This window comes from Exophiala spinifera (genome assembly GCF_000836115.1).
Source record: "Exophiala spinifera strain CBS 89968 unplaced genomic scaffold supercont1.6, whole genome shotgun sequence".
Lineage (NCBI taxonomy): Eukaryota > Fungi > Ascomycota > Eurotiomycetes > Chaetothyriales > Herpotrichiellaceae > Exophiala > Exophiala spinifera.
In genome coordinates, this window is record NW_015622518.1 from 127,811 (window position 1) to 154,071 (window position 26,261).

The 26,261-nt window shown below is 49.8% G+C and overlaps 11 protein-coding genes across 11 annotated transcripts; 9 read left to right on the forward strand and 2 right to left on the reverse strand.

Annotated features, from left to right (window-relative positions):
• Positions 1–1,723: 1,723 nt before the first annotated feature.
• On the forward strand, positions 1,724–3,713 carry PV08_07957 (uncharacterized protein; the record flags this gene model as incomplete). Its single annotated transcript, XM_016382283.1, has 7 exons — positions 1,724–2,004; positions 2,055–2,264; positions 2,314–2,471; positions 2,522–2,840; positions 2,885–3,159; positions 3,216–3,423; positions 3,479–3,713. 7 exons carry the CDS (start codon positions 1,724–1,726, stop codon positions 3,711–3,713), a joined length of 1,686 nt encoding a protein of 561 aa, XP_016232986.1.
• A 1,331-nt stretch (positions 3,714–5,044) lies between these two features.
• PV08_07958 (uncharacterized protein) lies at positions 5,045–6,784 on the forward strand (the record flags this gene model as incomplete). Its single annotated transcript, XM_016382284.1, has 8 exons — positions 5,045–5,075; positions 5,135–5,214; positions 5,262–5,452; positions 5,501–5,682; positions 5,728–5,956; positions 6,010–6,096; positions 6,212–6,296; positions 6,353–6,784. The coding sequence occupies 8 exons, from the start codon at positions 5,045–5,047 to the stop codon at positions 6,782–6,784; spliced, it is 1,317 nt and encodes a 438-aa protein (XP_016232987.1).
• An 857-nt stretch (positions 6,785–7,641) lies between these two features.
• On the forward strand, positions 7,642–8,655 carry PV08_07959 (uncharacterized protein; the record flags this gene model as incomplete). Its single annotated transcript, XM_016382285.1, has 1 exon — positions 7,642–8,655. One exon carries the CDS (start codon positions 7,642–7,644, stop codon positions 8,653–8,655), a length of 1,014 nt encoding a protein of 337 aa, XP_016232988.1.
• A 676-nt stretch (positions 8,656–9,331) lies between these two features.
• Positions 9,332–11,195, forward strand: PV08_07960 (uncharacterized protein; the record flags this gene model as incomplete). The annotated part of the gene is made up of 7 exons (XM_016382286.1): positions 9,332–9,548; positions 9,603–9,694; positions 9,762–10,205; positions 10,256–10,395; positions 10,454–10,733; positions 10,809–10,937; positions 11,004–11,195. The coding sequence occupies 7 exons, from the start codon at positions 9,332–9,334 to the stop codon at positions 11,193–11,195; spliced, it is 1,494 nt and encodes a 497-aa protein (XP_016232989.1).
• A 97-nt stretch (positions 11,196–11,292) lies between these two features.
• On the reverse strand, positions 11,293–12,258 carry PV08_07961 (uncharacterized protein; the record flags this gene model as incomplete). Its single annotated transcript, XM_016382287.1, has 1 exon — positions 11,293–12,258. One exon carries the CDS (start codon positions 12,256–12,258, stop codon positions 11,293–11,295), a length of 966 nt encoding a protein of 321 aa, XP_016232990.1.
• Positions 12,259–12,648: 390 nt separating this feature from the next.
• PV08_07962 (uncharacterized protein) lies at positions 12,649–14,272 on the reverse strand (the record flags this gene model as incomplete). The annotated part of the gene is made up of 4 exons (XM_016382288.1): positions 12,649–13,780; positions 13,844–14,019; positions 14,079–14,221; positions 14,248–14,272. The coding sequence occupies 4 exons, from the start codon at positions 14,270–14,272 to the stop codon at positions 12,649–12,651; spliced, it is 1,476 nt and encodes a 491-aa protein (XP_016232991.1).
• A 1,011-nt stretch (positions 14,273–15,283) lies between these two features.
• Positions 15,284–16,909, forward strand: PV08_07963 (uncharacterized protein; the record flags this gene model as incomplete). Its single annotated transcript, XM_016382289.1, has 1 exon — positions 15,284–16,909. One exon carries the CDS (start codon positions 15,284–15,286, stop codon positions 16,907–16,909), a length of 1,626 nt encoding a protein of 541 aa, XP_016232992.1.
• Positions 16,910–17,989: 1,080 nt separating this feature from the next.
• PV08_07964 (uncharacterized protein) lies at positions 17,990–18,253 on the forward strand (the record flags this gene model as incomplete). The annotated part of the gene is made up of 1 exon (XM_016382290.1): positions 17,990–18,253. The coding sequence occupies one exon, from the start codon at positions 17,990–17,992 to the stop codon at positions 18,251–18,253; it is 264 nt and encodes an 87-aa protein (XP_016232993.1).
• A 74-nt stretch (positions 18,254–18,327) lies between these two features.
• Positions 18,328–20,532, forward strand: PV08_07965 (uncharacterized protein; the record flags this gene model as incomplete). The annotated part of the gene is made up of 3 exons (XM_016382291.1): positions 18,328–19,218; positions 19,274–19,401; positions 19,449–20,532. The coding sequence occupies 3 exons, from the start codon at positions 18,328–18,330 to the stop codon at positions 20,530–20,532; spliced, it is 2,103 nt and encodes a 700-aa protein (XP_016232994.1).
• An 819-nt stretch (positions 20,533–21,351) lies between these two features.
• Positions 21,352–23,282, forward strand: PV08_07966 (uncharacterized protein; the record flags this gene model as incomplete). Its single annotated transcript, XM_016382292.1, has 3 exons — positions 21,352–22,110; positions 22,198–22,828; positions 22,909–23,282. The coding sequence occupies 3 exons, from the start codon at positions 21,352–21,354 to the stop codon at positions 23,280–23,282; spliced, it is 1,764 nt and encodes a 587-aa protein (XP_016232995.1).
• An 865-nt stretch (positions 23,283–24,147) lies between these two features.
• Positions 24,148–25,947, forward strand: PV08_07967 (uncharacterized protein; the record flags this gene model as incomplete). The annotated part of the gene is made up of 1 exon (XM_016382293.1): positions 24,148–25,947. One exon carries the CDS (start codon positions 24,148–24,150, stop codon positions 25,945–25,947), a length of 1,800 nt encoding a protein of 599 aa, XP_016232996.1.
• Between the last annotated feature and the right edge of the window lie 314 nt (positions 25,948–26,261).

Below are 26,261 nucleotides of genomic sequence, written 5' to 3' on the forward strand. Positions count from 1 at the left end.
TTTGAGCCTTCCTCGGATGGTTCGCTGGCCGTACCCTGTGAAGATCAGCGTCTGCGTTGCGGTAACACGCCCGCGTAGGAGAGCGCACCTTGAGTTGTTGGGCTTCTTGAATTGCCGATGCAGTTAGAACATCATCGTCCTTCAAAAGGCTGTGTGCGCTGTGGGTGGAAGTTGGCGAGGGTGCGACTCCGTCCAGCTGCGCCTGAAGTTTCTCAATTTTTGTCAGGAGGCTCTGGACGTATCTGGATTGCAGAAACATCGAAGTCAGCTCAATTGGTAGAATCAGGAGCTTTTAAATTGACTGATTTTTGTCGTGCCCCGGCAGTGTTACCCAGAAAGTGGTTCAAGGTATGGAACTGCGCACCAGAAATGACACGACCACAGCGACTTACTTACCGCTGCGTAACGGTTGCACGCTTTGAAGCGGCCTGGTAGACACATTCGACGCCTTGCTGCTTGCAATTGCCGCATTGTGGCTGTCTTGCATCACATCGCTGTTTGCGCGACCTGCAAAATGTGCAAGCCAAATATGTACGCCTTCTCGGCTTGTGGCCATGTTGCTTTGATAGTGTGGAAACCCCCAACACCCCAGGGCTATGCGACGCCTCACTCTGTCTTCTCATAACAGAAGTTTCCATTGTGTCGGTCGTGAAGACAATACTGGGCAGACAATAGCAGGAGAGGATGTGCCGGGCCCGATAAGGGCGATTGGGTTGGGCACGGTAGGAGACGAGAAGCGCCGCCCAAAGGCGGGATGCTCAGAGGTTTTACAGTAGCATTGGGTTGGTCCAGTGGAGAAACGAGACCGGGGGCGGCAGTCATTTCTGGAGCCAGAGTGCGGGGGAGCCGGAATCGGGATTAGCAAGGAGGCGAACGAATAATGTTGTGCGCGTTCATAATGTGATTGTGGCGTAGGGAGTAAGGCAACGATTGAGGGTGCCTCTGTCCGCTGCTCCACTGGATTACGAGTGCCATGCCCTTACATAAAGTACCTACATACAGCTGCCCGCCGATCCGTTACCTCTAGGTAGTCAATTTTGATTTCTTCACGCCGCTACGACCACACGGGATCCTAAACTCATGACACTTAGAAACCAAGTAAAGACCGAGCTAGAAGTCTTCTACAGCATAGGTCGCAGCCCTCCTCCAGTACCCCAAATCAAAGACCTAGCAGTATCAGAGATAGCATTTGCGAGACGGGAGCGTTGGAAGGTGCACCCCTATTGAATGGACCAAGGGTAATAAGGAGCATTCGAGCATAGCGGCATCAGCTCCCAGGCGGATGTCTTTTTTATGGCGTCCGAGGGACTTCTCTCCCGTTGATGGTGGAGAAGCGCAAAAATTGGGTGAGAAGAAGGAACAATTTTCTGTAGCGTAAACCTCGAAGCGATCCCCGGGGATTCTTCAATCCTTCCTAAGCGGATAAAGTTGCCCCGGGGGGCAGGCCTCATGGATGTGATTCCGACGGCTCCGTTGCCGAAATGACTTTGGTGCACGTTCTCACAGAGTGTCGGCTGCTGTTCGACCTTCTGCTTCGGAATAATTCCCATCTTTGATCAAGTAAGTAAACTTCATTCTGTCTTATCGCACGGTATATGGACGCTGGCGATTACCCCCAGATATATAGTCCTAGGACCCGTACGATCAGTAAGAGCTGTTTTCCACATTCTTTCTTGGCACCTTCGATTGTATGTAGAGTACCAGCATATTTGGTGACTTCGCGATGTTGGACAAGTTCGACGAAAATGGCCAATGCTCGGTGTCAAAGTCCCAGATCCACACCCGCAGGCAGCTGCGGCTAATCTGCATCGGGGCTGGAATAGCAGGCATTGCGGCAGCGTATAAATATGATCGTCAACTCAGCAATGTGTCATTCGTCATCTACGAGAAGAACGAGGATGTCGGGGGCACCTGGCTCGAGAATCGCTACCCCGGTTGTGCATGCGATATCCCTGCCCATGGATACACATATTCATGGGAGGGTAACCCGGAATGGTCTTGTTTGTATGTCGCGCGATCGTTTAGCACAAAGCATTTACTAAAAAATCTTGCAGCTACGCAGAGGCCCCCGAGATCCACGCATATTACAAGTCTTGTGCTGAAAAGTGGAACTGTATGAGATACATCAAATTGTCGCACCAAGTCACGGAAGCAAAGTGGTCGTCCAGCTCTTCAAAATGGGACGTTAGTGTAAAAATCCTGGCAACAGGAGAGACAATTGTGGATGAATGTGATGTCCTTCTGAGCGCTACCGGTGTGCTAAAGTAAGTGAGCATACTAGCTTATGAATCGACCACGGCTCAAAAGTCATAGCAAGTGGAAATGGCCAGATATCACTGGGATTCACGATTTCAAGGGAAAACTTCTTCATTCAGCACGATGGGACAACGACTATAGTTTCGAGGGTAAACGAGTGGCTGTAATTGGGGCCGGATCGTCTGCAATTCAGATCGTCCCCAAGTTGACACCAAGTAAGTTTGTTGCTGTGCCGACCGCGCCATCTTACTAAACTGGAGGATAGTTGTGGCAGAGATGGTTAGTTTCATCCGCTCGCGAACATGGATCACTGCAGAATTCAATGCCGACCTGGCACCGCAAGGGCGAGAAACCAGGTACTCCGCAGAACAAATCGAGAAATTCAAGACAGACACACAATATTTCCTTGACTATCGGAAACGGTTGTATAATGCGTCGGGAGCCAATTACACCGTATACTACAAAGACTCAGAAAAACAGAAACTTGCGAAGCAACGGTTTACTCAGATGATGAAAGAGAGATTGAACTTCAGAGAAGATCTTTGCTCGCGAATTATTCCAGAATTTGCGGTTGGATGTCGGCGGTAAGTTGCATCAACATGCTACCACACTCGGCTAATTGCAACAGGTTCACTCCGGGCACCGGATATCTAGAGGCGCTGGTATCGCCTAATTCACGCGTCGTGACGACGGACATTGAATGCATCACTAGTGGTGGCCTGCGCACCACTGACGGAGAGGAGTATGAGGTTGATGCCATTATTTGTGCTACAGGATTCGACACATCTTTCAAGCCAGCCTTTCCGGTCATCGGGCTGAACGGGAGGAACTTGGCAGAGGAGTGGAAAGAGCAGCCACTACACTATCTTTCTGTTGCAGCACCAGGATTCCCAAACTATTTCAGTGAGTTCCCCTGTAGAATCTGCGCTGATGACTCAGTACGCTGACAACGATGCCAGTGGCCGGTGGACCCAATAGTCCAATATCTAATGGCTCGTTGATAGCTGGTCTTGAAACAGCAATAGATTATGCTTACCGCTGCATTACCAAGATGCAGACCGAGAATATCGTTTCTTTGGAGCCTAAAATCGAAGCGGTGGAAGATTTCCTTGAGCATCGTGATGCATATATGGATCTAATGGTCTGGAGCGATAGCTGTAAAAGCTGGTGTGTATCCCTACTGCCCAAAATGCCTATCGCTATCATTGACTCTCTTCACCAGGTACAAGAACGGAAAATCTGACGGGCCGGTAATTGGACCTTGGATAGGATCTACCTGGCATTATGAGGAAGCACTGAGAGAGCCCCGCTTCGAAGACTACCAGATACATTATCTTGGGCGCAATCGATTTGCATACCTCGGCGATGGTAGGACAATTGGCGAAGTTGAAGGGGTTGATATGTCAGCGAAAATAACCCAGCCTGGAGTCTCAAAGCTCGAAAAAGCATTAAGTTAAGACTGCTTCACTTGTAGTTGCGCTCTGCAAATTCTGTAGGTGCGCCACTTCAGAGTCGCAACGCAATGATATACTCATTTAGCAACGGCCGTGCGTGTACTTTCTGTTTTTAAGTACTGTTCACTGTAGTGAAGTACGATCAGAACTTGAGGATTCTTGAGGCGGAAGAATCATTCCAGTGCTGGAAAGCATGCAGTGATCACCACGACGCCATCTCATTACTGCTGTCATTGGGGCAAGAGACGAGTAAAAGGTTGCTGACAGAAATAGTTGTCGATATGGTTCTATAGCCATGTTTCCTGGTCTTCGCTCTGGCAACCTAGGCACAGAGTCTACAACTGGAAGAACTGTGTGGATATTATCATCTACAGGCGACCTACCATGTCTCATAACCATATCGATCATCTTGATGACAATAACTAAGTCAAGTACTGGGAACTAGTTACGTAGGGTTTCGCGTGTGAGTAGGCGAACGCAGGCAGTGTCGAGGCCGAGGTTGGGGTCGACGGTTAGACTTGCTAGCAGGACACACGACTAGGATGATAGTGAAGACCTTAATCTGTGACTTAGGCGTTTGCTGATGACACGTTCCTTGCCTCCTCCATATAATGACGCTAACTAGTACCGAGCCCGTAAACCAAAGTTAATATTGTTGGATAGAAGTTCGAGCTAATTAAATCAAACGGCTGCCGCTTATTCAGATTCATGCATTGAAGTTCACACAATGCTGAGCGTCCGCTACCGAAGACGAATGGGCTCATCAGTCTCTGTGCTATCTTACCAAAGGAAAGTGATTCTAAGGTGAATTCCTCCTGGTCTCGAGGCTTCATGATTCCCGGCTTCGCATCCGAAACGGACGCAGTGCTAATAGGCACCTTTCCCCTCTGCAGTCATCTTGGCGGAATCGTATCCGACGAGGTGCGCATCAAAGTCCTCAGAATGGGGTTTGTCGGCTATGCCGGCAGTTGGCACTCTCCCTTAAGGTGTTCAGGAAAAGTTCGAATCATCAACCAACGCCATAGCTGGCTCGTTCAACCTTCCAGCGCCAACGAGTCCTTTTCGACATGAGAACATTTCATCGCAGTGCTTGGGAGCAAGAGTTGTCAAGCAATTTCAGTGGCGTCGTTGCTCGGAACTTTTGCAAATTATGCGGCCGACATGCCGATGCGGCCAGTGGGGCCCCATGGGGGTCTGAAGTTCGAGAACGGGTAGGTTTCCGATTGAGCTGCTCTGGTCCCCTCAACCAGCCACATAAGTTCCCCTCTACCTCCTCTGCGAAATAAGCCGCTATTTGTGTCACTGAGCAAAGGGTATCATCATCCTATGATACAATGAAGATCATCATTGTCGGCTGCGGCCTAGGTACGTAAACTTCTACTAGGGCTGCACGTGATGCGGGCGCTGCTTACGGTGCATCTTAGGTGGCCTTGCTTGCGCAATAGCTTGTCACAGGGAAGGCTTACAGGTTCTTTTGCTGGAGCGGGCGCCATCCATTCTGCCAGTACTATGGACCTCACAGTTATGTATGCCGTATGCTAAATGGAATAGGTTGGAGCAGGAATCCAGATCCCACCGAATGCGACAAGGATTATGCAGCATTTTGGTCTTGAAGACCGCCTTCGCCAGCGTGGAGCTGTGCGTATTCACTCACGCAATCTTCTACGATATTCAGATGGGCACACCTTGTGTAACCGACCTGGTCTAGATGATATGGTCAATGATTTTGGAGCATCCTACTAGTAAGTTTTGCGGGATGTTGTTGAGCATTCTTTCTTACTTCTTTTAAGCGTTATACACCGCGCCGACTATCAGGAACTTCTGCTAGAAGAAGCTGTAAGGATAGGTGTGGACTTCCGCCCAAATTCCGAAGTCTCGCAGATTATATTCGACGAGAGTCCTAAGGTTGTGCTAAGAACCGGAGATGAAATTACCGCCGACGTGATTGTAGGAGCGGATGTTAAGCTTCCAAGTAAAGGGCACACATGTGGTACTGGCGAAACTAACAGCATTTGAGGTTTGTGGTCGACAACACGGGACCAGATCCTGGGTCGGTCGAGTCCTCCTCAAGAAACCGGTGACCTTGCATTTAGAGGGACTTTCCCTCTTGCAAGGTTAGAAAAAATAGAAGATGATGGCATTCGAGACCTCATCACATCCCAAAAGGCGTGCCTGTGGATGGGTCCAGACAAACATTGCTCGTTTTATCCTGTTCGAAACGGACAGGAATTTAACTTGGTCCTGTTGTGAGTCTAGCTGGTACTGTTTGACATCTCTCACTTATATTTCGTCTTGGCAGGACTCCTGACGATCTTTCAGAAGGCATTAGAACGTCTCAGGGCAGCATTAATGAACTGAGATATATGTTCGAAGGATGGGACCCTACGTAAGTTGCCTTGTCAATTCCGTTATGAGTGTGGTTGCCCTTCTTGGGTTGTTGGGGTTAAAGAAACGCCAAACCGAGAGAGCATCTTTATCAAGGATTAAGCTGACTCTGGTAGGTTGCTGCAGCTGATATCATGTATGAACGACAGTTTACTGAAATGGAAACTTTGTCATCATACTGAGTTAGAAAGTTGGGTCAAAGTAAGATTTCAAACGACATTATGCCAGTAACAGAATCTGTGCTCATATCATCGCAGGGAAGCGTAGTATTGCTCGGCGATGCCTGTCATCCATCTCTCCCATACCAGGCTCAAGGAGCGGCAATGGCGGTTGAAGACGGTGCGGTCCTAGGCCTCTTGCTGGGGAAATTTTCAAGATTGAACAAACAATCTGCTAATAGTACGGCGAATGTTCACTCTCTTCTCAAACTGTACGAATCCATTAGAAAGTCGCGGACGACCACCAATGTCCTCGGATCTATACGCAATCGAGAAATGTTTCACATGCACGACGGCATTGATCAGCGAAAGAGGGACGAAGAACTCTCGCGTGTGGACTGGAAGACACCATGCCCGTGGCAGTGGGGAGATATTGGCTATCAGAATGAACTGATGGGGTTTGATGCTGTAAAACATGCCAACGTTGCGTTCGAGAAATGGACAGAGAAATTGTCTGGCGATATGATGTGATGGTCGGACTAGACGGGCACATGACGCGACTTTCTACAAAATATAGGAACATAATCAATGTTACCGAAGACTGAACTCGCTTTCGTTCCTCCCAGCCTCGACCACCCAATCTCCCAACTCAGCTGCCCTTCGATAGTACTACTCTATACACCAACACTGCAAGGCGGCATCATATCTTCGTGAGAAGGTATAAGAAATGGTTACTACGGTTTGCAGCTCAGCTTCTCACCATCTCCTGAAAACGGTCCCCTGCTTTCGAACAGTCCGTCGTGTCTCCTTAGTCAACCATTATCTATCTCCTCTGTCATTCATATATGAACATGGCTTTCTAACCCCATCCCTTTGCAAAAGGATCACTGCACAGGTGGGAATTGCCTTGAACCTTCTCAATGTCGCCTCTTCGGTTTGTCATAACAGATTAACTAACTCATCTCTGGGGTCAACTATTCATATCCCATAATTCTACAATGCAACGTCCTTCTCCAATTCAACGTCATACCGAGCTCTCTTGCTGTCTTTTGCCCAGATCCCCAATTCCGGTCCCCCACTCGGTAAGGAGATATTGACCGTATCCATCTCAATACTTATCGGCTCCTCTTCTACTTCTGCTGCGGTAATTCCGAGACATAATGTTGTCGCTACCATTGTTCTTAGTGTTGTGGGGTTAGCTTCGCAATAGCATCCGCCAGCACTTACCTTTGACTTATCTGCGCGATATAGAATGTAGTGGTTTCTGCTCCATCTCGGCACGGTCGAACAGATCTCATAAAATCTACGACTTCGTCAAGTCCAAACGCTCGCGAAGTCAACAATTCGTATTACGAAGGTCAGCTAAGTTAAGGAGCCGCAGCCGAGAAATGCCATCAAATCTTCAATACACCGAGCTTTCTTCTAGGGCTCAGCAAGCCGTTGATGACTTCATACCACCAGATGATATTGTTCAAAAGCGGAGCCGTCATTTTGCTTCAGTCCAACCTCGAGCTGAAGATAGCGAGGGCGACAAAGAAGCTCTAGACGGGGTTGAGTTTACGCATCACTTTGTCGACGCACCTGGCGATCATGAGTGTGTGCGGTTCCACTACGTAGAAGCCGGCCCTAAGAAGGGTGAGGTGATCGTCTTCCTACATGGAATCCCGGATTCCTGGTACCAATGGCATCATCAAATGGCTACGTTGTCCGCAACATACCGATGCATTGCACCTGATCTCAAGGGTTACGGACAGTCAGAGAAGAAAGCGGGCGACTACCGTCACGAAGGTGCTGCAGACAACCTCTTTTCTATGTTCGAAGCCATTGGCCTTGCTACCACAAAATTCAACATAGTCAGTCACGATCGAGGCACGGTCCAAGCTGACTATATCGTGGCGAAGCACCCTGAAGCGGTATTGCGCTACGGGAGAGGAGAACAGCACTTGTACCACTTCAACCCTGTCCTTGCGCCTCAGGGTGATATCTTTATGAACGCTCCCTGGACAGGCATCATGGAAGATCCGAAGCACTTTGTCGTATGGGTCTACACGTGGGTGGCGAAGCAACCAATTCCAGATGATCAGTTCGCCCGCATCATCCAGGAATACTCATATCCACTGGTCTCACGCGCAGTACCACGATATTTCAACTCTTCGACCTTCAGAGCTGAATGGCTAGATCGTCGGAATCGTCTTTTAGAAAAGTGGAAATGTCCTGTCTTCATAATGCAAGGTTACGACAGTAGGACACAGCCTCGTGAGTTCTACGAGGACGCAAGGGAGTACATTCCAAACGCGAAGGAAGTGCAAGTCAAGTACCTGCCAGGGGGTCATTTCTGGACAATGGAGTCTCCTGAGGAGACAACAAAAGCCATCCAAGATCTTCTAGCTGTCGCAGTTTAAGAACCATTGGGTTGATTTTGCATCTTTCCCTAAGAGTGATCTGCTTCACTATATGGTTCTACTGCTCCTCGTCTGTAATGTCAATGTAGCAACGCTTTCGCACAAAGGGAGGATTCCACCGCGCTTTGACTAATTATTTCTCCTCCTCACAAAAGCTCTCCCGCTGCACATAATCATCCTCATCTGGCTAAACCGTAAATTTGCTCCTTCAAAAGCCAGCAGAGCGTCACGTAGAACGAATAACATTCTGCCCGCAAAAGCCTTGCCGTGGTCACCAAAGACGTACCGTGGGGAACCGAATTCTTTCTCTCCAGCCTGCTGGGCTAATTTCGTCTTGGCCGAGGATTCCGTCGACTGCAACTGTGTTGCCGACCCTAGCGTCACTCACCCCGTGGGGTGAGTATAATTTATGTTGACACCTAAGTTAGTCAACATCACTCGGCCCCACAAACGATCCCCGCCGGTACGGTAGCGAGAGTCTCAATCTGGGGCCTTCTGATGCTGGTCTAGCAAAGTTGTACATGTCGGTGAGTGGAAAGAATGATTTGCTTCAGGCTCAATATCCCTTTGAACACGAATTTTATATGCTTCTCGTTATCCCAAAGGTATGGATGAGGATTCTGACTGGCGCTAATTATGCAAATCTGTATCACCCACACACTGACGAGTACAGAAAATGAATGTCAATGATTTGTTCTTCCCCGGCAACCTGACTTATGTGTTAGCCTTTTTTCTTGGTGCCCTAGCTGTCCGCTCCGTTGCCCGACGTTATTTCTCACCCCTGGCATCTGTTCCTGGACCCTTTACCGCTTCCATAACAAGGGCATGGAGGGTCAAGGAGGTATATTTCGGGCATGTTGAAGAGACGGAGTTGAGACTACACGATGTTCATGGTATGCAGCTATTTACCGTGCGCTCTATAATGGGATCTGATGAGATCACACTAGGCCCTCTTGTGCGTACCGGCCCAAATGAAGTCGTGACGAATGATCCCAAGGCGATTGAGGTACTTTACGGAATCGGCAGTAAATTTGAAAAGGTACTGTAAATACAATTCAGATTTTGGCAAGCCTTGGATACTAGTTGTCTAATATATCCTGTCACAGACGGACTTTTACAGACTGTTCGGGTTCCCCAACACCTACGGTGTGCATCAGTTCTCAGCATTGTCAAACGCTCTACACAAGAAGCTCATACGATATACTGCCGCCGCATTCTCGATGACTTCCATCGTGGAGCTTGAGCCGTTCGTCGATAGCTCGGTGGAGTTCTTCGTCCGCAGAATCAAAGAGCTCGGATCTAACGAAGCTCCCATGAACATGGCGCAATGGTTCCAGTGGTATGCATTTGACGTGATAGGGGAACTGACCTTTTCGACTCGCTATGGCTTCATGGAACAGGCAAGGGATGTAGGCAATTCTACTAGGATGGTGGATCAATTCAACACTTACGTTGCCTTCGTTGGTCAGGCGTTTCCATACCATTGGCTGCTGCTTGGGAATCCATTGTTGACCATGATTTTGCCTCCACCGGCAGGATTGATCGGTGAGGTAAGTTGAATTGTGGCTCTGAGCATGCAGTATACTAACAGGGCTCACAGATGGCTGCCCGAGAAATTGAAGCACGCAAACGAAGGCCCACTAATCGTCGGGACATGCTCTCCCGCTATCTCAAGGAGCATGAGAAAAGCCCTCAAGACTTCACAATGGAAGACGTGTATAGAAATGGAGCCGTGACCATGTAAGCTGTGTGATAACAAACGCCAATGCAGAATTCCTCCAATTGACATTATACACAGCGCCGCGGGCTCTGATACCACAGGGATTGCCTTGACTGCGACTCTTTACCACCTGCTGAAGAACCCTGAAGCCTACCGAAGACTCCAGGACGAGATCGATCAGGCTGTCGCCGATACCAGACTATCGAACCCTGCTAAGCTTCGCGAAACCCAGTCCCTTCTATATTTGCAAGCAGTCATTAAAGAGGGAATGAGGATTCACCCCTCTGTGGGTTTCATTCTACCTCGACAGGTCCCGCAAGGAGGCTGTACAATAGCAGGAAAATTTTTGCCTGCTGGTGTCAGTACCCTATATCATGAACACTTCTATACAAATGGCTATATGTTCAGTCATGAAGCTAATGAATGCCTCTAGACACGTATTGGAATGAACCCTTATGTCATCCACAGGAACCGAGACATCTTTGGTGAGGACGCGGAGTACTTCCGGCCCGAAAGATGGCTCGAACGTGACGGGAAGATGATGAATCGGTACATGCTTCAGGTATGACTTCTAAATCACTGATGATTGGTGGCGAGATATAAAAGCTAAAGGCGAGTCAAAATACAGTTCGGTCAAGGTTCCAGAATCTGCGCTGGGAGACACATAAGCGTCATGGAAATGAATAAGGCCCTAGTCGAGCTGATCCGAACCTTCGATATTGAACTTGTGAACCCGAAATTTGAGCTTAATACCAGTACTCGGTGGTTCATGAAGCCCGAATCACTGCCGTGTAGATTCAAGCTGCGCGCAAATGCCTAAAGGGGCAAAATCCCCTCATGAGCAACGATCAAACTATGATGGCAGAATGATTTGAGAATGGGATGATGCTTTGTCCTCGAATTCTCTGCTATACTATCTATTCACAGCGAATATCAATTCCTAGCAGCTGTTCTGCGTTCTTGTATAACACCTTTTCTAGCTCTTGCTCCGTCAATAAGCCACTTTCACGAAGTTGTCTGATGAAGTCCACTGAATCATCCATAGGCACCAAGGGATAATCGACGCTATACATAATACGATCAATAGACGCGGATCGCACGAGACATGTCATTGCACCCATATCAAACATGCTCGTGGTGAACCAGAGATTCTCGTCCCACACCTTGTCGAAAGTTCGTTCGTATTTGAGCCAGCTTTGAGCTGCTGCATACCGAATTCGGCCTTTCATGAATGGAAGCATCTCTCCCATATGTCCAATCGCGATCTTTAACTTGGGACACTTATCGAAGAGCCCACTGAAGAACAACCGGAGGATATGACTGCCTACATCAGTATGCCAGCCCCACAGATGCATACCCAACATCGTTCCGAGATCTTTGGAGTAATTCCCTTGATAAAACTTTGCATGAGCTGGGTCAGGAGGTGTTGGATGGATGTAGATTAGCGTGTTGAGCTCCTCCACCTTCTTCCAGAAAGGCAGGTACTGTTCTGCATCGTAGAATGTCCCGCCGGCGTGGTTGGGGACGAGGGCACCGGGAAATTTCAATTCTTCAACACAGTACTCTAACTCAGTACGTGCCGCCGCTGGATCCATCATTGGTAGGCAGGCGAAGCCACTGAATCGATGCGGGAAGTCCCTCACCGACTGGGAGATCTGTAGGTTTGTATCACGACAGATTTTTGGAGATTCCAGAGATGGAATCGCCGATATGACTTGTACAGATATGCCCCCGTGGTTCAGATCGTCGATTCGGCCTTCTCTGATGTCGCGAAGCTTCGACACAACCTGTGGTGGGAACATGTGCAGACCGAGATTGGACACTGAAGGCGACGCATGCAGTGCCTCGGACACGAAATGGTCCTCTAAGCTGATTACTGGCATTAGGACAACAGTGGTGATAGAACGACTCGAAGCTGAAGATTGATGGCAGAACAAAGGAATAGATCGCGAGCTTCTTCTTTCATGGTCCTGTCTCTTCATAAAACAACTACAATGACCTATCATGCATATATAGATAGCGACAAACGCCATGCATGGCATACGACAGAGCCTACGGAAACCGGATGTCTACAGTCGGCCCCACGGGAAGAGATCATGCGTCAAGGGAGCGACAGTCGTTGGACCAGGAAACCGATTAACTCACTAAGGAAGACTATTTTGCGGCACTTCTCAATATACACAGTTTCAAACTTCTTATTTAAATATCAAAATGACGACGTTTTCTGTAAGAAGCTAGAGATAGAGATCTTTCTGACAATGACCCAGTTATAGCTACGATACCTTTAAGACGTCGACCATAAGCTTCCCTCCTCTAGGTGATGCGGCAAATCGATCCTCCATCTCCATATCACTTTCGGTCATGACCTCATTCAGGCGCAAGTCTAGACGTCGGAACACTATACTCACTACGAGCAAGAGCTCTGCTTTTGCCAGGTTCTGACCGATACAGTTTCTGGTGCCGAGGCTGAATGGCGTGAAGGCCTTTTCTACTTCACTCGATGGACTTTGCCCAATCCAACGCTCGGGGAGGAAGCTATTCGGTTCAGCGTACACCAATGGATCGCGATGATGTACGTAGTTCTGCATACCAACAATGGTGCCGGCAGGAAGGTGAACATCGCCCGATTCCAGGGGTACGTCTAGTACGCGCGGCAGTGTTGAGATGATGGTGGGATAAAGACGCATTGTTTCCTTGATAACGGCATTCAGATAAGGTAGGTCTTTGACATCTGCAAGCCTGGGCCCTGCAGCTTGAAGCTCTTCTCGTAACTTGAGCTGAACATGGCGGTTTTCCATCGTTGAGAGGCTATAAAAGAGATAGACAAGCGTCGATGATGTGGTTCCACTACCAGCGAAAGCGAGACCCATTGCTTCTTCGACTGCCTCGTCCTCGGTCAGACGTCTGCCCAGATGTGTATCCTCGCTTCGCAGGAGTGGAGTCGCCATGAATCGCTCCGTGCTGTCTTGCTTCGATTCATGACGAAACTCCTGGAAGAGGGATCTCATGTACTTCTCGTAGAGCCTACTCTGCCTGAATGCATAGCCGCCCGCACCTGGAAGATACTCGCCGAGTCGTTTCCATTTTCTGAAGAACGGAAAGATGGAAGAAATGATCATCACCCTGGGGGTGTCTTCTAAAGCCTGCAAGAAAGTGAGAGCATTTTGGGTGGAGGGAGCAGAAATGTCCTTGTTGAAGGCTGCTTTGCAGATTACTTCCAGGCTGAATAGTTTGCAGAATGGCAGAACATCGACAGTGTTTGTAAAAGAGGCGTCAGAGCTGTTTATGACTCTCTCGACAAATCGCTCACTCATTTCCGTAATGAGAGACTCATTTTCGTTGATAGCTTGTTGCGAGAACGGCTGGCTCATCATCTTGCGACGGGCAGAATGCATGGTTTTGTTCCTGACCAGACGGTCGATTATTAGTACTGTCCGGCCCAACAACCGTCGCGGAAGACATTCATACCGGTAGCGTGCAAGATTCTCGTGCCCCAAAAGCGTGGTCGCCGTGTAGAACGATTCCTCCTTGGTGGAAGTGTTCTGGCTGTAAATTCTTCGATAGAGCTGATAGTCTCCAATGGAAACTTCACTGGGGCCAATACGGACTACTGGTCCATATTCGCGATGCAAATCCAGGAGCTTCTGTTCATAAACGTAAGTATTAAATCAGCGGATGTGTCGACTCCCAATATCACGCATACCTGTGCTCGGCGTGCCTCTACCATGGCAGGTGCCATATAGAACGCGAAGATCTTTGCAAGGACAGGGCCCGGTACAGCTCTAAGCGGATGAAATAGAACATTATAGCAAGCCTTTTGACACCAGTGAGCCGAAATGGATCGATCTGTCGCAGTGAATCACAACACGTACCGTCAACAGCACTTTGAGAAGCCATATGCACCATAGGGCTATGAATACAGTAGAGTTGCTTAAATGCTTCAAAACCTCCGGCAATATCATGGCGTAAAGGACTTCGACTATCAACCGGATTGATCGTTTCGAGTTGTGAACAACAATACTGCAGTGTAAATGCCGAAGCAGATGATTATTGACTGAGGTCTTGTAGAGAGACCTATCACTATAGTAGTAGAGAATTAGTATTGGTGAAAACGACTTCTTCTATCAAGCAAATAAGGTCTATCAAAGACACGCCATGAACGGGTCATCCCAGACTCCAGACTTCCGACCTAGGAGCATCTGCTCACACCGAATCACTAGCCGTCCACATCCAATTTCTATGGCCACGGATTATTGTGCTAAAGATCACGGATGTAGCTGGAAACATTCTTCCGTCAAATGTGGAATGGCAGTAAGGTGGCTGTTCCGGCTACCCGGAGGGGGAAAATGCGACCGAGAGCTAGGCGTCGGCTTCTGGCTGCGAGCGGCGTGGTGTGGCCAACTACCTAATGCTCATCTAGAGCAACCGGCTCAGGACTCTGATTGACTATCGGCTGCAAATTTTTGTATTAGTAAATTAACCACCCATTCTGACCATGGTATTGGTAATTGCAGTACAGCTTCCTTGTCCAGGATCAGCCTCAGACTGAGCACCCAAGTGATTTCAATTTATTGTGGATCAGATGCCCCGGCCCCTCCTTGGCTCCCGGTGGGGGAGCAGAATGCAGTAGCTTCACAATAACCCGATTTAACGACCCTGTGAATATGAACAGGACTGGATGAATTGACCTCTCACTTCCAACCAAGAAGGCTTCTGTTACTGGCGTATCTTCGACCTTGTTGGAATCATGCTCGCACGTAGCTATCGTGTGTCCCAGGCTCCGGATTTGGAAACCTATACACGCTAAACCATTCACGGAGCTACCTTTTCTCAACTGATTTATTCTGGCATCTTGGAGCAAAAGGGTTTGGACGAGGCTTGACAAGGTAACTTGCTAGCCGCTCAAACATGGTCAGCTGGGACGAGACATTCGATGTGGTGGTGGTAGGGTCTGGAGCCGCTGGTGTTGCGGCAGCACTGAGCGCCCAGCGCCACGGCGCAACAGCAATCGTGCTCGAGCGCAGCGATAAGCTCGGAGGTACGACCGCATGTTCGGCTGGTGGAATATGGATCCCAAACAACGACCACATGCACGAGGTTGGAGCCAGTGACTCACGAGAGCAGGCGCTTGCCTATTTGCGCAGTCTGTCTTTGGGTGGGATGGACATGGAGCTCGCAGAAGTCTACGTCGATGAAGCCCCCGCTGTGGTCCGGTTTCTGGAAGCCGACAAGTCCCTCTCCTTTGTGGCTACAAGCTTGCCTGATTATCAGCCTGAAAATGCTGGAGGCACGTTTGGTCGCACATTAACCCCGCAACTATTTCCTGCGAATGAGCTCGGTGACCTGCGCCCGAGTCTGCGACCAGCCCCGATGTTCCCAGTGCCCTTTTGCTGGGATGATGTCCAGCACGGTATCAATTTGATCGACCCAAAGGTTTTCCAAGACCGACTGATTCATGGTCTAGTTGGAGGAGGAGAGGCGCTGATGGCAGGCATGATCAAGCAGGCCGCCGACAAAGGTGTCTTATTCCGGTCAAAAGCCCGCGGGAGGAAGCTCATTATTCACGATAGCTCGGTCATTGGTCTAGAATACGAAGACAAAAACGGGCAGCTTCGGAAGATTTGTGCACGCCGTGCCGTTGTTCTTGCAAGCGGAGGCTTTGAGTGGAACAAGGAGCTCGTCAAGGACCATGTCGCTGGTCCCATCGAAGCACCGTTGAGTCCGCCATCCTGTGAAGGAGATGGGCTTATCATGGCCATGGAAGCTCAAGCCGCCATCGCTAATACCAGGGAGGCGGCTTGGATGCCAGCAATCTCCATTCCTGGGGAAAAATATGAGGGCGAACAACTATACCGCTTGACAGGAGGAGAACGGGCAAATCCCGGATCGATCATGGTGAACCGAGCCGGCAAGCGATTTGTCAATGAAGCACACAACTACAACGATGTAGGACGAGCAATGCACAACTTTGACGAAATGAAATTCGACTATCCAAACTTGCCATGCTGGATTATTGTGGATGCAGAATATATGGAGCGCTATCCTTTTGCGACTCGGCTTCCTAGTGATCCAGTCCCAGAGTGGATAGAGGCAGCCTTGACCCTGCGTGAACTTGCAAAGAAAATTGGGATAGACCCAACTGGCCTTGAAAAGACTGTACAGAGATACAATGCTCATGTGGTGCGAGGGTCAGATCCAGACTTTGGCCGGGGCACAAGCAGCTACGATTTGGCCTTTGGGGACAATTCGCGAGATGGACCATTTCAGACACTCGGTATCATTGATCGAGCACCGTTCTATGCATGTCGTGTCTATTCCGGTGTCCTCCAAACCAAGGGTGGTCCCAAGATCAATGCCAGATCGCAAGTTCTCAACGTTCGTCGCAAGCCAATCAATGGCCTTTACGCGGCTGGAAACGTCAGTGCCGGGTTTACAGGAATGGCATATCCTGGAGGCGGGGGCTCAGTGGGACCGGCCATGGTGTTTGGTTATATTGCTGGGCGTAATGCTGCAGCAAGCGAACAATGGACCTGAGAATGAATCTTGATGGACGGTGACCACTTTGCAATGTTAACCAGGCAATCAGCACAGGTATCGAGTCGTCTTTATTACAGCATCAATTGCGACCACGGTAGGTGTTTGAGGAAAAATATATAGCTATGAGTATTAGAAGCATTCCTTCACACTAAACCGACAAATCTTAGACCGCATGGCAGAACCAGGGTCGCGTCGACCGAGGAGATAGCCATCACTTCATGAGAGTCTCTTTCTGCATCAAAATCAACCATGGCTCATAGCGTCTACACTCAAGCCAACATTGGTAACCGAGGGTCTTCCCTGCTTCGATGTAATCTTGTTTTCAATTACCGGTTTCCAATAGCGTTGCCGCCCCTTGCTCGCAGAACATCCGCACCATATATGGCTGGAAGCGGCTGAAGAGAACGGGGAAAGGCGGGGATTTGGGTGGCGGTTTGACTGGTCCGTTCTCAGCTTAGTGTTTCCCCGCGAACAGCGCCGAATCGTTTATAAAAGTCTCGGCCCCTCCTTGCATTCCCAGCAATTCTGTGTGATTGAAAAGGGAGTCATCAAACTAGAATGAGCGACAACTTCTCAATGGGGCCTCAAGTCGACCCGCTAGCAGCACCGGACTTAGAGCAGCCGTCCGTGTCCGCGGAGACCGAGAATGCTGTCGGCTCAGTAGCGTCGGATGAAACGTTCAGTTACCTCATCTGCACTTCGACTGACGGTAACCCGCCTGACGCAAACAAAGCTAAGGAGTCATATCAGTGTCGTCGCTGTGGTAAACACTTTGGTCGACTTGACCATGTCAAGAGACATTGTCGCTCTCGTGAGTCCCCTTGACTGTATATCCATTTGACTTTGTGACCCAGATAAGCTTTGTATCGAGCTTTGCTACCTCCCTGCTGATTGGCTCTCTCTAGATGCAAATGAGCGTACCTACACATGCAAGTTGTGCTCGAAGGGCTTTAATCGAAAGTATCAAGCCCTCCCTACTAAACATCAACTCTACGCATCTCGAGCTTGGCTGATCCTTCCTGGAGCGCAGAGATCTCCTAGATCGGCATAGTGCAATACATGGTACGTCGAGCCACAATGATGAGTACCGACCGAGACAACGTACTCGAACAGCAAAGGCCTGCGTACAATGCACTATCTCCAAAACGAAGTGCTCCGATGAACGCCCATGTCAAAGATGTCGAGATCGAGGCCAACCCTGTGGTTCGGAACCTGAAGCATCCAGTCCCATATTCCAAGGATCATCGACGCAGTCTGACTCTACCGACAGACACCACCACGATCCGGCTCCAAGCTCTTTGGAACTTTGGACCCACCGTCCGAATCGCAATAATGCGTTGACAGCCATTCCTGGATCACAGCAATTAGACAATAGAGAAGCAAGCCACGTAAACAGGCCCGTTTCTTCGTCATCAATGCCCCAGATTGAGATCGAGAGGAGCACTAATGGTCATACTGATAACATTCTGAGCACCTCTGCATTGCCATGGATGTGGGACAATAACTTCTTCTCAACTGATCCTGCGCCGGACTTCGACGATGATATTCTGATGGATCTAGATCTGGATTGGACTTCGTTTGTTCAGCTTGATTACGATCTCAATTGCAATGACCCTCATGTCGGCTCTCCACGGTACACCAGGGGACCAGATGACTCGAACAGTGGGTTTCGACCTCGTGGACCCTCGGTCAGGGAATTCTTCAGCCAATCCCTTTGGCTGTGGGACCCTGATGCTCGTGATTCAGCATCCACGGAAGAAACACCGCATCTGTCAGAGGCCGACGAACGTGTCATTCTATCTACAGTGCATGTCAACAACGCATCCACCGATAAGGGAACCGGTTTGTCGCCGTGGTCTGCAGGGTTCTCCTGCAGAAGCGATACTCGAGACGCTCTCCTCCTCATGGTCCAGAGTAACTCTGCCAGAACGTCTGCAGTGCGATGCTTTCCCTCTGCGGAGGTCCTTAACTTTCTGTTGAAAGCATTTGCTTTTCAGGAAGCTTTATCCCGTTGCTCGTTGCTTCATCTCCCTTCTTTCAAGGGAGATAGTTGCAAAATCGAACTCCTTAGTGGGTTGATCATCGCTGGATCTACCAGCTTTTCCAATCCCCAGATCTGGAAGCTCGGCCTGGCGCTTCAAGACCCCACTCGAATAGCTCTCTACAAAGTATTGGACCGCCAGGCCCTGACCTGGCAAAACATGGAGCTGTTGCAGGCTCAGATCCTTTGGATTGAAGCTGGATTATGGAGTGGTGTTCGCTGCAACATGGAAGTTGCTGAATCGGCCGCAAATAGTATCCCCACCGTAAGTATAGCACCGAGCTAGACGGAGGGATGAACTAAGAGCTGATGTTGGCTAGATGATCCGGAGAACTGGAGTTTATAATCTGATGAGTCTTGAAAACACTTGGGTTCCTTTGCCTCAGGATGATGACAACACCTTGAAGTCAAAGTGGGCGAAATGGACACAGCTTGAATCTTTCCGCAGGTGAGTTGGAGACGAATCGAGAGAGCTGATGTCCTAACCCTTTTCAGATGCGTAATCAGAGCCTTCATCAACGATATACAAGCTTCGGCGGCCTATGCACGGAGCCCGCGCTTCTACAGCACCGAGATTATGTTCGGTCTGCCTTCTGCACACGACCTGTGGAATGCGCCCGACCATCTGACCTGGACAACCGCACTCCTAGCTAAACGCACGGGCACGGAACAGTTCAAGCTTACACTGAGAGATATCTTTCAAGACCCTTCCACCCTGCGTTCTCTGTCGCGTGAATATGATCGTGAGCTTTGTGCCTTTTCAGCATTACATTGTCTCTGGCCGCAGATCGTCGCACTGCAGGATTCCAAATCCTTGCATCGCGGTCATCGATCTAACAAAAGGCCTTCTCAGAACAGCCTGTGGCTGGAAGCACAACGGCAAGACCTATATCAGAGGCTTGCCGACATAAGAGACACTTCGAGTGTCATGGGGATTCTCACATGCGAAGCACGGGTAGTCTGTGAGATTTTCATGATGGCTCTCTACGTTTCGTTTGTCGACATTGAAAAGCTCGTTGGCCGATTCGGCCTCGACGAGTCTCGGTTAACAACCCCGAACTTACGGACATGGTCAGACAGCGATGAGCCATGGCATGCCATGTGGCATGCAGGTCAAGTGTTGAAGGCCGCGCAGGACATGAAACCCTCCCAACTCCGGGGCTTTTATGCGGTTGCCGTGTACCAAGCATGTATTGTATTGGCACTACCGTTTATGCTTGAAGCAATCAGCAAAACTTCCAGGAGACAAAGTCCGGAACCCCAGAACGACGCACAAGCAGGTTGCGAACAGCACACGCATAATCGACAAGAGATACCTAGGCCTAGAGAGGAAACTAACCTTGTTGTCTTGAACGGGGAAGAAAATATGCAGGTCAGAATGTACCTATTGAATGGACACGGGAGACCGAGTCTCATTCTCGGGAATGAAGTTACGCCGCTATCCGACATCAGCGTGGTTCCACTTATCATTTCCAAGATTCTCGAAAGCAACCATGGAACTGGTGCTGATCGTCTTCCGCCCATGTCCGAGAAGCTGGTGGCACTTGTGAAAGAACTGACCAAGCTCACTGGGCATTGAGGCTTTATTACCTGGGATTAGAGAATTGACCTCTTGTCCTGGCATCGTAATCCAAGAACTTTACATTTGGTTATACCATTTGCGTACCAATAGCCTAGGCTTACCACACACGGCCTGCGGAAGGTCTCTTGGAATCATGCCAGCCTGTTTGTTAAGTTTCTTCAGACGACCATATAACTAAGGCATCGGTAAAGTTCGACAAATTGATATTGGCCAGTTTCACACTACACACTACACAGATGGCTCTAGGAAGTGGTATCCCAGCAGACTCTACTATACCAGATTAGAGGAGATAGCTTGATAGCTTAATCATTCACCGCGTCCAGGATAAAAGACTCTCGGCTAATGTTCTAGGGATATTGTACCTGCAGGAAGCTTCTTTCAAATCTTGACCAAGCCAGTATTGTCATAGGCAAGGTTTAATTTTTTGGAGATCACCCAATCCTACAACTTTTGGCCCAGCTTCAGGAGGAGTTCGGCAATATAATATGGCCGGCGGAGCCGGAGGGGCCACCCGAATTTCTGATTAGTCCATACAATAGTAAGAATATGAGTTTCGGAGTCGAGACCAACAAAGCCAATGCGCCCACCGGACCCCAGGAATCACCCTGGATTCTATCTTGACCCCGGCCTTCGTGCTGAAGGGATACAATATATCATGGACTGCTCAACGCATAGAAACGAAAACATTCGCGATCTCCTCCAGCTTCCTATTCTTGACGGTTTTTCAGCCTCCCGGCACATCTCATCTACCGAATTCGCCTTCACCCCCGTGTCTTGCTCAACATTATCCATTTACCGCACACGCTCGGGCACAGGATGTCAGAAGCATTAGGAGACATAGCTCTGAAGCAAGAAGCTGAGCACCACGAAATGGGACAGCTGAAGAAAACCATTTCGCGGGATACATTGCACCGCAACGAGCTTGGCCACGATGCTTCGGAACTCGACAACTACTGGGCTTCCCCACGGTTGATTGGGTCCATCTTTGCCACCTTCCTGCTAGCCAACAGCATCTTCATCGGCTACGCAATGCCAGTCAACATTCTATCCGTCATCAATGCTGATATCGGCCCTTCGCCCAACCTGTACCTGATCACGCTGGTGAACACCCTCTTCACTGGGGTATTGCATCTGTTCTTTGCTCGCCTCTCCGACATCCTTGGTCGACGCTATTTCCTCGTCGGCGGGCAGACACTCGGCGTCATTGGATCTATCATCTGTGCCACCGGCAACAGTGTCGACGTGCTCATCGGTGGGAGCGTCTTGACCGGCATCGGCGGGGCAGCAGGGTTATTATATCCCGTCATCATACACGAGCTGCTTCCAAACAAATACCGTCATTGGGGCCAGGCTGCTATAACCGTCACGGTCTTGCCCACGTTGGGCTTTGGCGCTCTGATCGCGAGGTCCATGATTGCCCATACCGCAGTTGGATGGAGAGGAGTCTACTGGCTGAATGTTGCCGTGGCTGGTGGTTCGGTCGTCCTCTTCGCAACCTGCTATTTCCCCCCAAACTTCCACATGATCAACAGCGAGTTGAGCAGATGGCAGGAGGTCAAGTCATTAGATTACGGGGTAAGCCAAGTGAACCCCATACTTGCGGACTCCCGAGCTGATTTGATGTTGAACTACCCTTGTGAAGTAGCTAATCTTTGTCCATAGGGAGTTTTGTTATACTTTGCTGGTCTTATTCTGGTACTTCTCGGCTTCACATGGGCTGGCGGGTTGTATCCCTGGCACAGCGCCCGCGTTGTCGCTTCCCTAGTTATCGGTGGTCTTCTGCTCGTCGCATTTGGAGTGTACGAAACATACATGCCACTACGACAGCCCCTTCTCCCCGTTCGGCTTTTCAAGATTCGAAATATTGTCGTTTGCATCTTTATTGGCTCGACCATGCAAATGGTTTGGCTCGTGCTGAACATATTTTGGCCCATCCAGATCACCCTGCTCTTCACGACGAACGAAATCACCATCGGCCTACTTTCTTGTACTACGGGCATAGCCCTGGTGGGAGGTGAACTGTTTTTCGCACCTTTGTTCAAAAGGGTTGGTTGTCTCAAGTGGCAGATGGTGCTCGCTTGTATAATGACTGCAGCTTTCTGCAGCGGTATGGCTGCGGTGACGTATAAGAGGGAGAGTCTCGCGATAACGTTCACAGTGTTGGCCGGCCTTGCAAATGGGTGGGTCAACCTCGTCACAATCGTTGTCACCGGGCTTGTGGCTCCCCCCAACGATATTGGTGTCGCCCAGGGCTTCTTCGGGTCGACAAGGTTGACTTTTGGTACCGTTGCTGGTAAGTCTCAGCGCTTCGTGCTCGCCAAAATCAAGGCGTGGTGCCATTATGGAGCTATTCAGCTGATGTAAAACCTCCAGTCAGTATTTTTCTGGCCATATATTCGAACAGACTCGGTGTCTTTCTGCCTCAGGAAATAACACCTGCAGTTGAAGCTGCCGGCTTACCCGCCAGCAGTATTCCAGACCTGTTCTTAGCACTCGCAAACGGTACTTCAGCGGCTATGGAGGCAGTACCTGGAGTGGATATCGCGGTTTTGAATGCATTACAGTTCGCAACAAGGCAAGCATACACCCATGCTTTCAAGATTGTATATCTAGCGTCTTTGGGCTTCACGGGCATCGGCTTATGTTCGGCATTCTTCCTCAAAGACGTGAATGATTATCTTACCAACTATGTCAACAAGACTCTTCACAAGCCCACCCTTGTGATAAGTCAGAAAGATGAGGTATGAGGGAATCGGGTCGGTTTGGATACGAATTGTCTTGCGCCTGGGAATGTTCTAGTTGGGTGGCTTTTCGTGTCTACCTCCATGGTGCGATGCCGTGTTGGTAGAGAATGACTTTAGCTTAGAGTCTCGCATATGTAGTTGACGCAAAATTACAAGGTCTTCTACAGAAACTGACATCATTGACGGCTAGAGAAAGATACCTTCCGAGCGAACCACCTTCAGTCGTTCATGCCATGTACGCGTCAAGACATGTTGATAGCAATAGTAGATCCAAGATACCTGAGCAGTAGGTGCGCATGCCCGACTCACAACATTAAAAGCAACTGTAGTTGATGTTAGACGTAGCTCTTTGCCAGAATGTTTAGATTAGAGCCAGGAGGCCATATTGTAAGCAAGTAAAGCCAGAAGTAATCGTTGTGACGCTATCACATGCTTCAACCGAAACTCACAGACAGAGAGCTCCCGGAGACGAACCGGTGGTACCATCTTCGTTAGTGTAGCATTCTTATGGTTGGTACAGGAACGACGGAGAAAATCTTTAGAGTACCGAAGACGGGAAAGCCGCTTGTGACTTCGAAGCCGGCCCCTCCCCCTCCTTAGGCCCACCGGGCCGTTACTGCGTCTTGGAGCAAGTCAATGCCTTGATCACCTCCGACCGACACTTGGGATCCGACGACTTGTTGTGGAGTTTGGTATGCCAAAGGTGATAGCTCGAGTTCGGTAACCTGTTCACTGAGAAACAGCGATATAAGCCATGACCTGAGTTTCGATCTTGTCGTGACATCTACTGCTGGGTGGCTATCCCTAACATCCATACAATCACGGGTATCCTATTGATTTTCAGCAGCCTTAGACTTGGATCATCACGATGCTGCCAGAGGAGGTATCAGTTCTCGTTGTTGGGGGAGGCGGGAGCGGACTTTCGTCGTCGATTTTCCTATCTGATCTCGGCGTGGATTCACTCCTGGTTGAGCGTCGTGCTGGCACATCACATATGCCTAAAGCTGGTGCCCACAACCAGCGCACAATGGAAATCTTCCGCCGTCACGGGATAGCAGATCAAATCCAGGCCATCGGTATGCCTGCGGAAACTCGCATTCGCACAACCTGGTTGACTTCACTCGGTGGGAACGACGTGCTCGACCGGCGAGAACTCTTCAGTCTCGATGTTAATGGGGAAGGTGTCTTCCGCGAAATGTTCGAGCGGGACAGCCCTGAACTCTCTGCAGGTCTGGGTCAGTACCTCCTCGAGCCTCTCCTTCGAAAGAACGCAGAGGAGCGTAACCCAGGGAAGGTATGCTTCGGATTTGAGCTGCGCCATTTGACCCAGAACGGTGACGGAGTGATTGCGGAGATACGTGAAGTCGCCACCGGCAAAGGCTATAACGTTCGTGCACGTTACGTTATTGCAGCTGACGGAGGCCGCACTGTTGGGCCAATGCTGGGTGTCTCAATGGTCGGGCAGACAGATCTCGCTACCATGACCAGCCTCTATTTCCGCGCAGATCTTTCGGAGTATGTCAAGGATGATGTGGTTGTTCATTGGCTGGTAGGACCGCGCTTTGGATCCTGGACCGGTGGTGCTTTGGTGAAAGCCGGTCCGAAAAACTGGGACCGCCATTCCGAGACGTACACCATGCACATTATGATTCCACCAGACGACCCCGATGCTCAAAATCTGACCAACGAGCGCGCGCTCGCCCGTGTTCGGGCACTTCTCAATATTCCCACACTGGACGCAGAGATTCTCGGCGTCAGCCCATGGCACATTGAATCAGTTCAAGTCGAAAAGAGCCGCGTAGGACGTGTCTTCTTGATAGGCGACGCAGCGCATCGCCAGCCACCCACATCCGGACTTGGCCTACAGTCAGCAATCCAGGATTCAGACAATCTGGTCTGGAAAATCGCAGCTGTCGTCAAGGGCTGGGCGAGTGAAGCTATTCTGGACACATACGAAACTGAGCGAAGGCCGGTTATCCAAGACAACATCGAGTATGCCCTCTTCGCGTTTCAGAACCAGTTCGCTTTTGAAGCCGGCATCGGGTTGACTCACGCCAAAACACCAGAGCAACGCAAGGCCGTCTTTCTGAAATACCTAGAGGACAGTCCGATGGGCCGAACGCGTCGGGCAGTTGGGGCCGAAGTCTTTGGGACAGGAAGGATGGAGCTAGACCCTCATGATCGTGAAATAGGCTTTCATTACGAGGATGGACTTGTGATTCCGGACGGAACTCCCGCCCCGCTGCGAGATCCAATGGGGATCACCTATGTTCCCACCACTCGCCCAGGACACCGTTTGCCACACGCCTGGCTGAACAACAGAGGCAAACGCCTTTCAACTCATGATCTCGGTGGCATCGGCTGTTTCATTGTGCTTGCGGGACCCGATGGGAAAAATTGGTGTGACGCCGCAGCGCGGTTATCTGCCGACTTAGGTATCCCCCTCGAGTCCTGCCGCATCGCAGCTGGAGGGAACGTCGGCGATCCAACACGATCTTGGGCCAAGCTCAGTGAAATCGGACCCGATGGCGCGCTTCTTGTGCGACCCGATCGCTACATCGCATCCCGTTTCAAGGTTGCTCTGGCAGACCCGTACAAGGCACTCAGTGACGCTCTCACAAGGCTTCTGAGCCCTTCACAAGTTCATTGTAACGGCCAGAAGGCGTAAGCCGTTGGAAGAATGAGTAATCAGATACCAAGGCTTCTCACACTTGACCGCTAGAGAGGCTCAGATTCTTTGCTTCTCGCGGAGCTAGACTACTTCCGCGGGCTCTTCCGACTGCCCTCCTACCATTGTTGAAGAACGTTTGTAACTAAGCTGTGAGGAATGAATGTCGGTATTATAAAGAGCAGAAGCCTGCTCCCAATCATTGATCTTGAAGTCCTGAGTATCCTAAGTCGGATGATGCGTGAGTCGGTATCCTGACTGCTGTATCGTATGTACCCAACACGAAGAATTTTTGACCGAGGAGTTTCTGTATC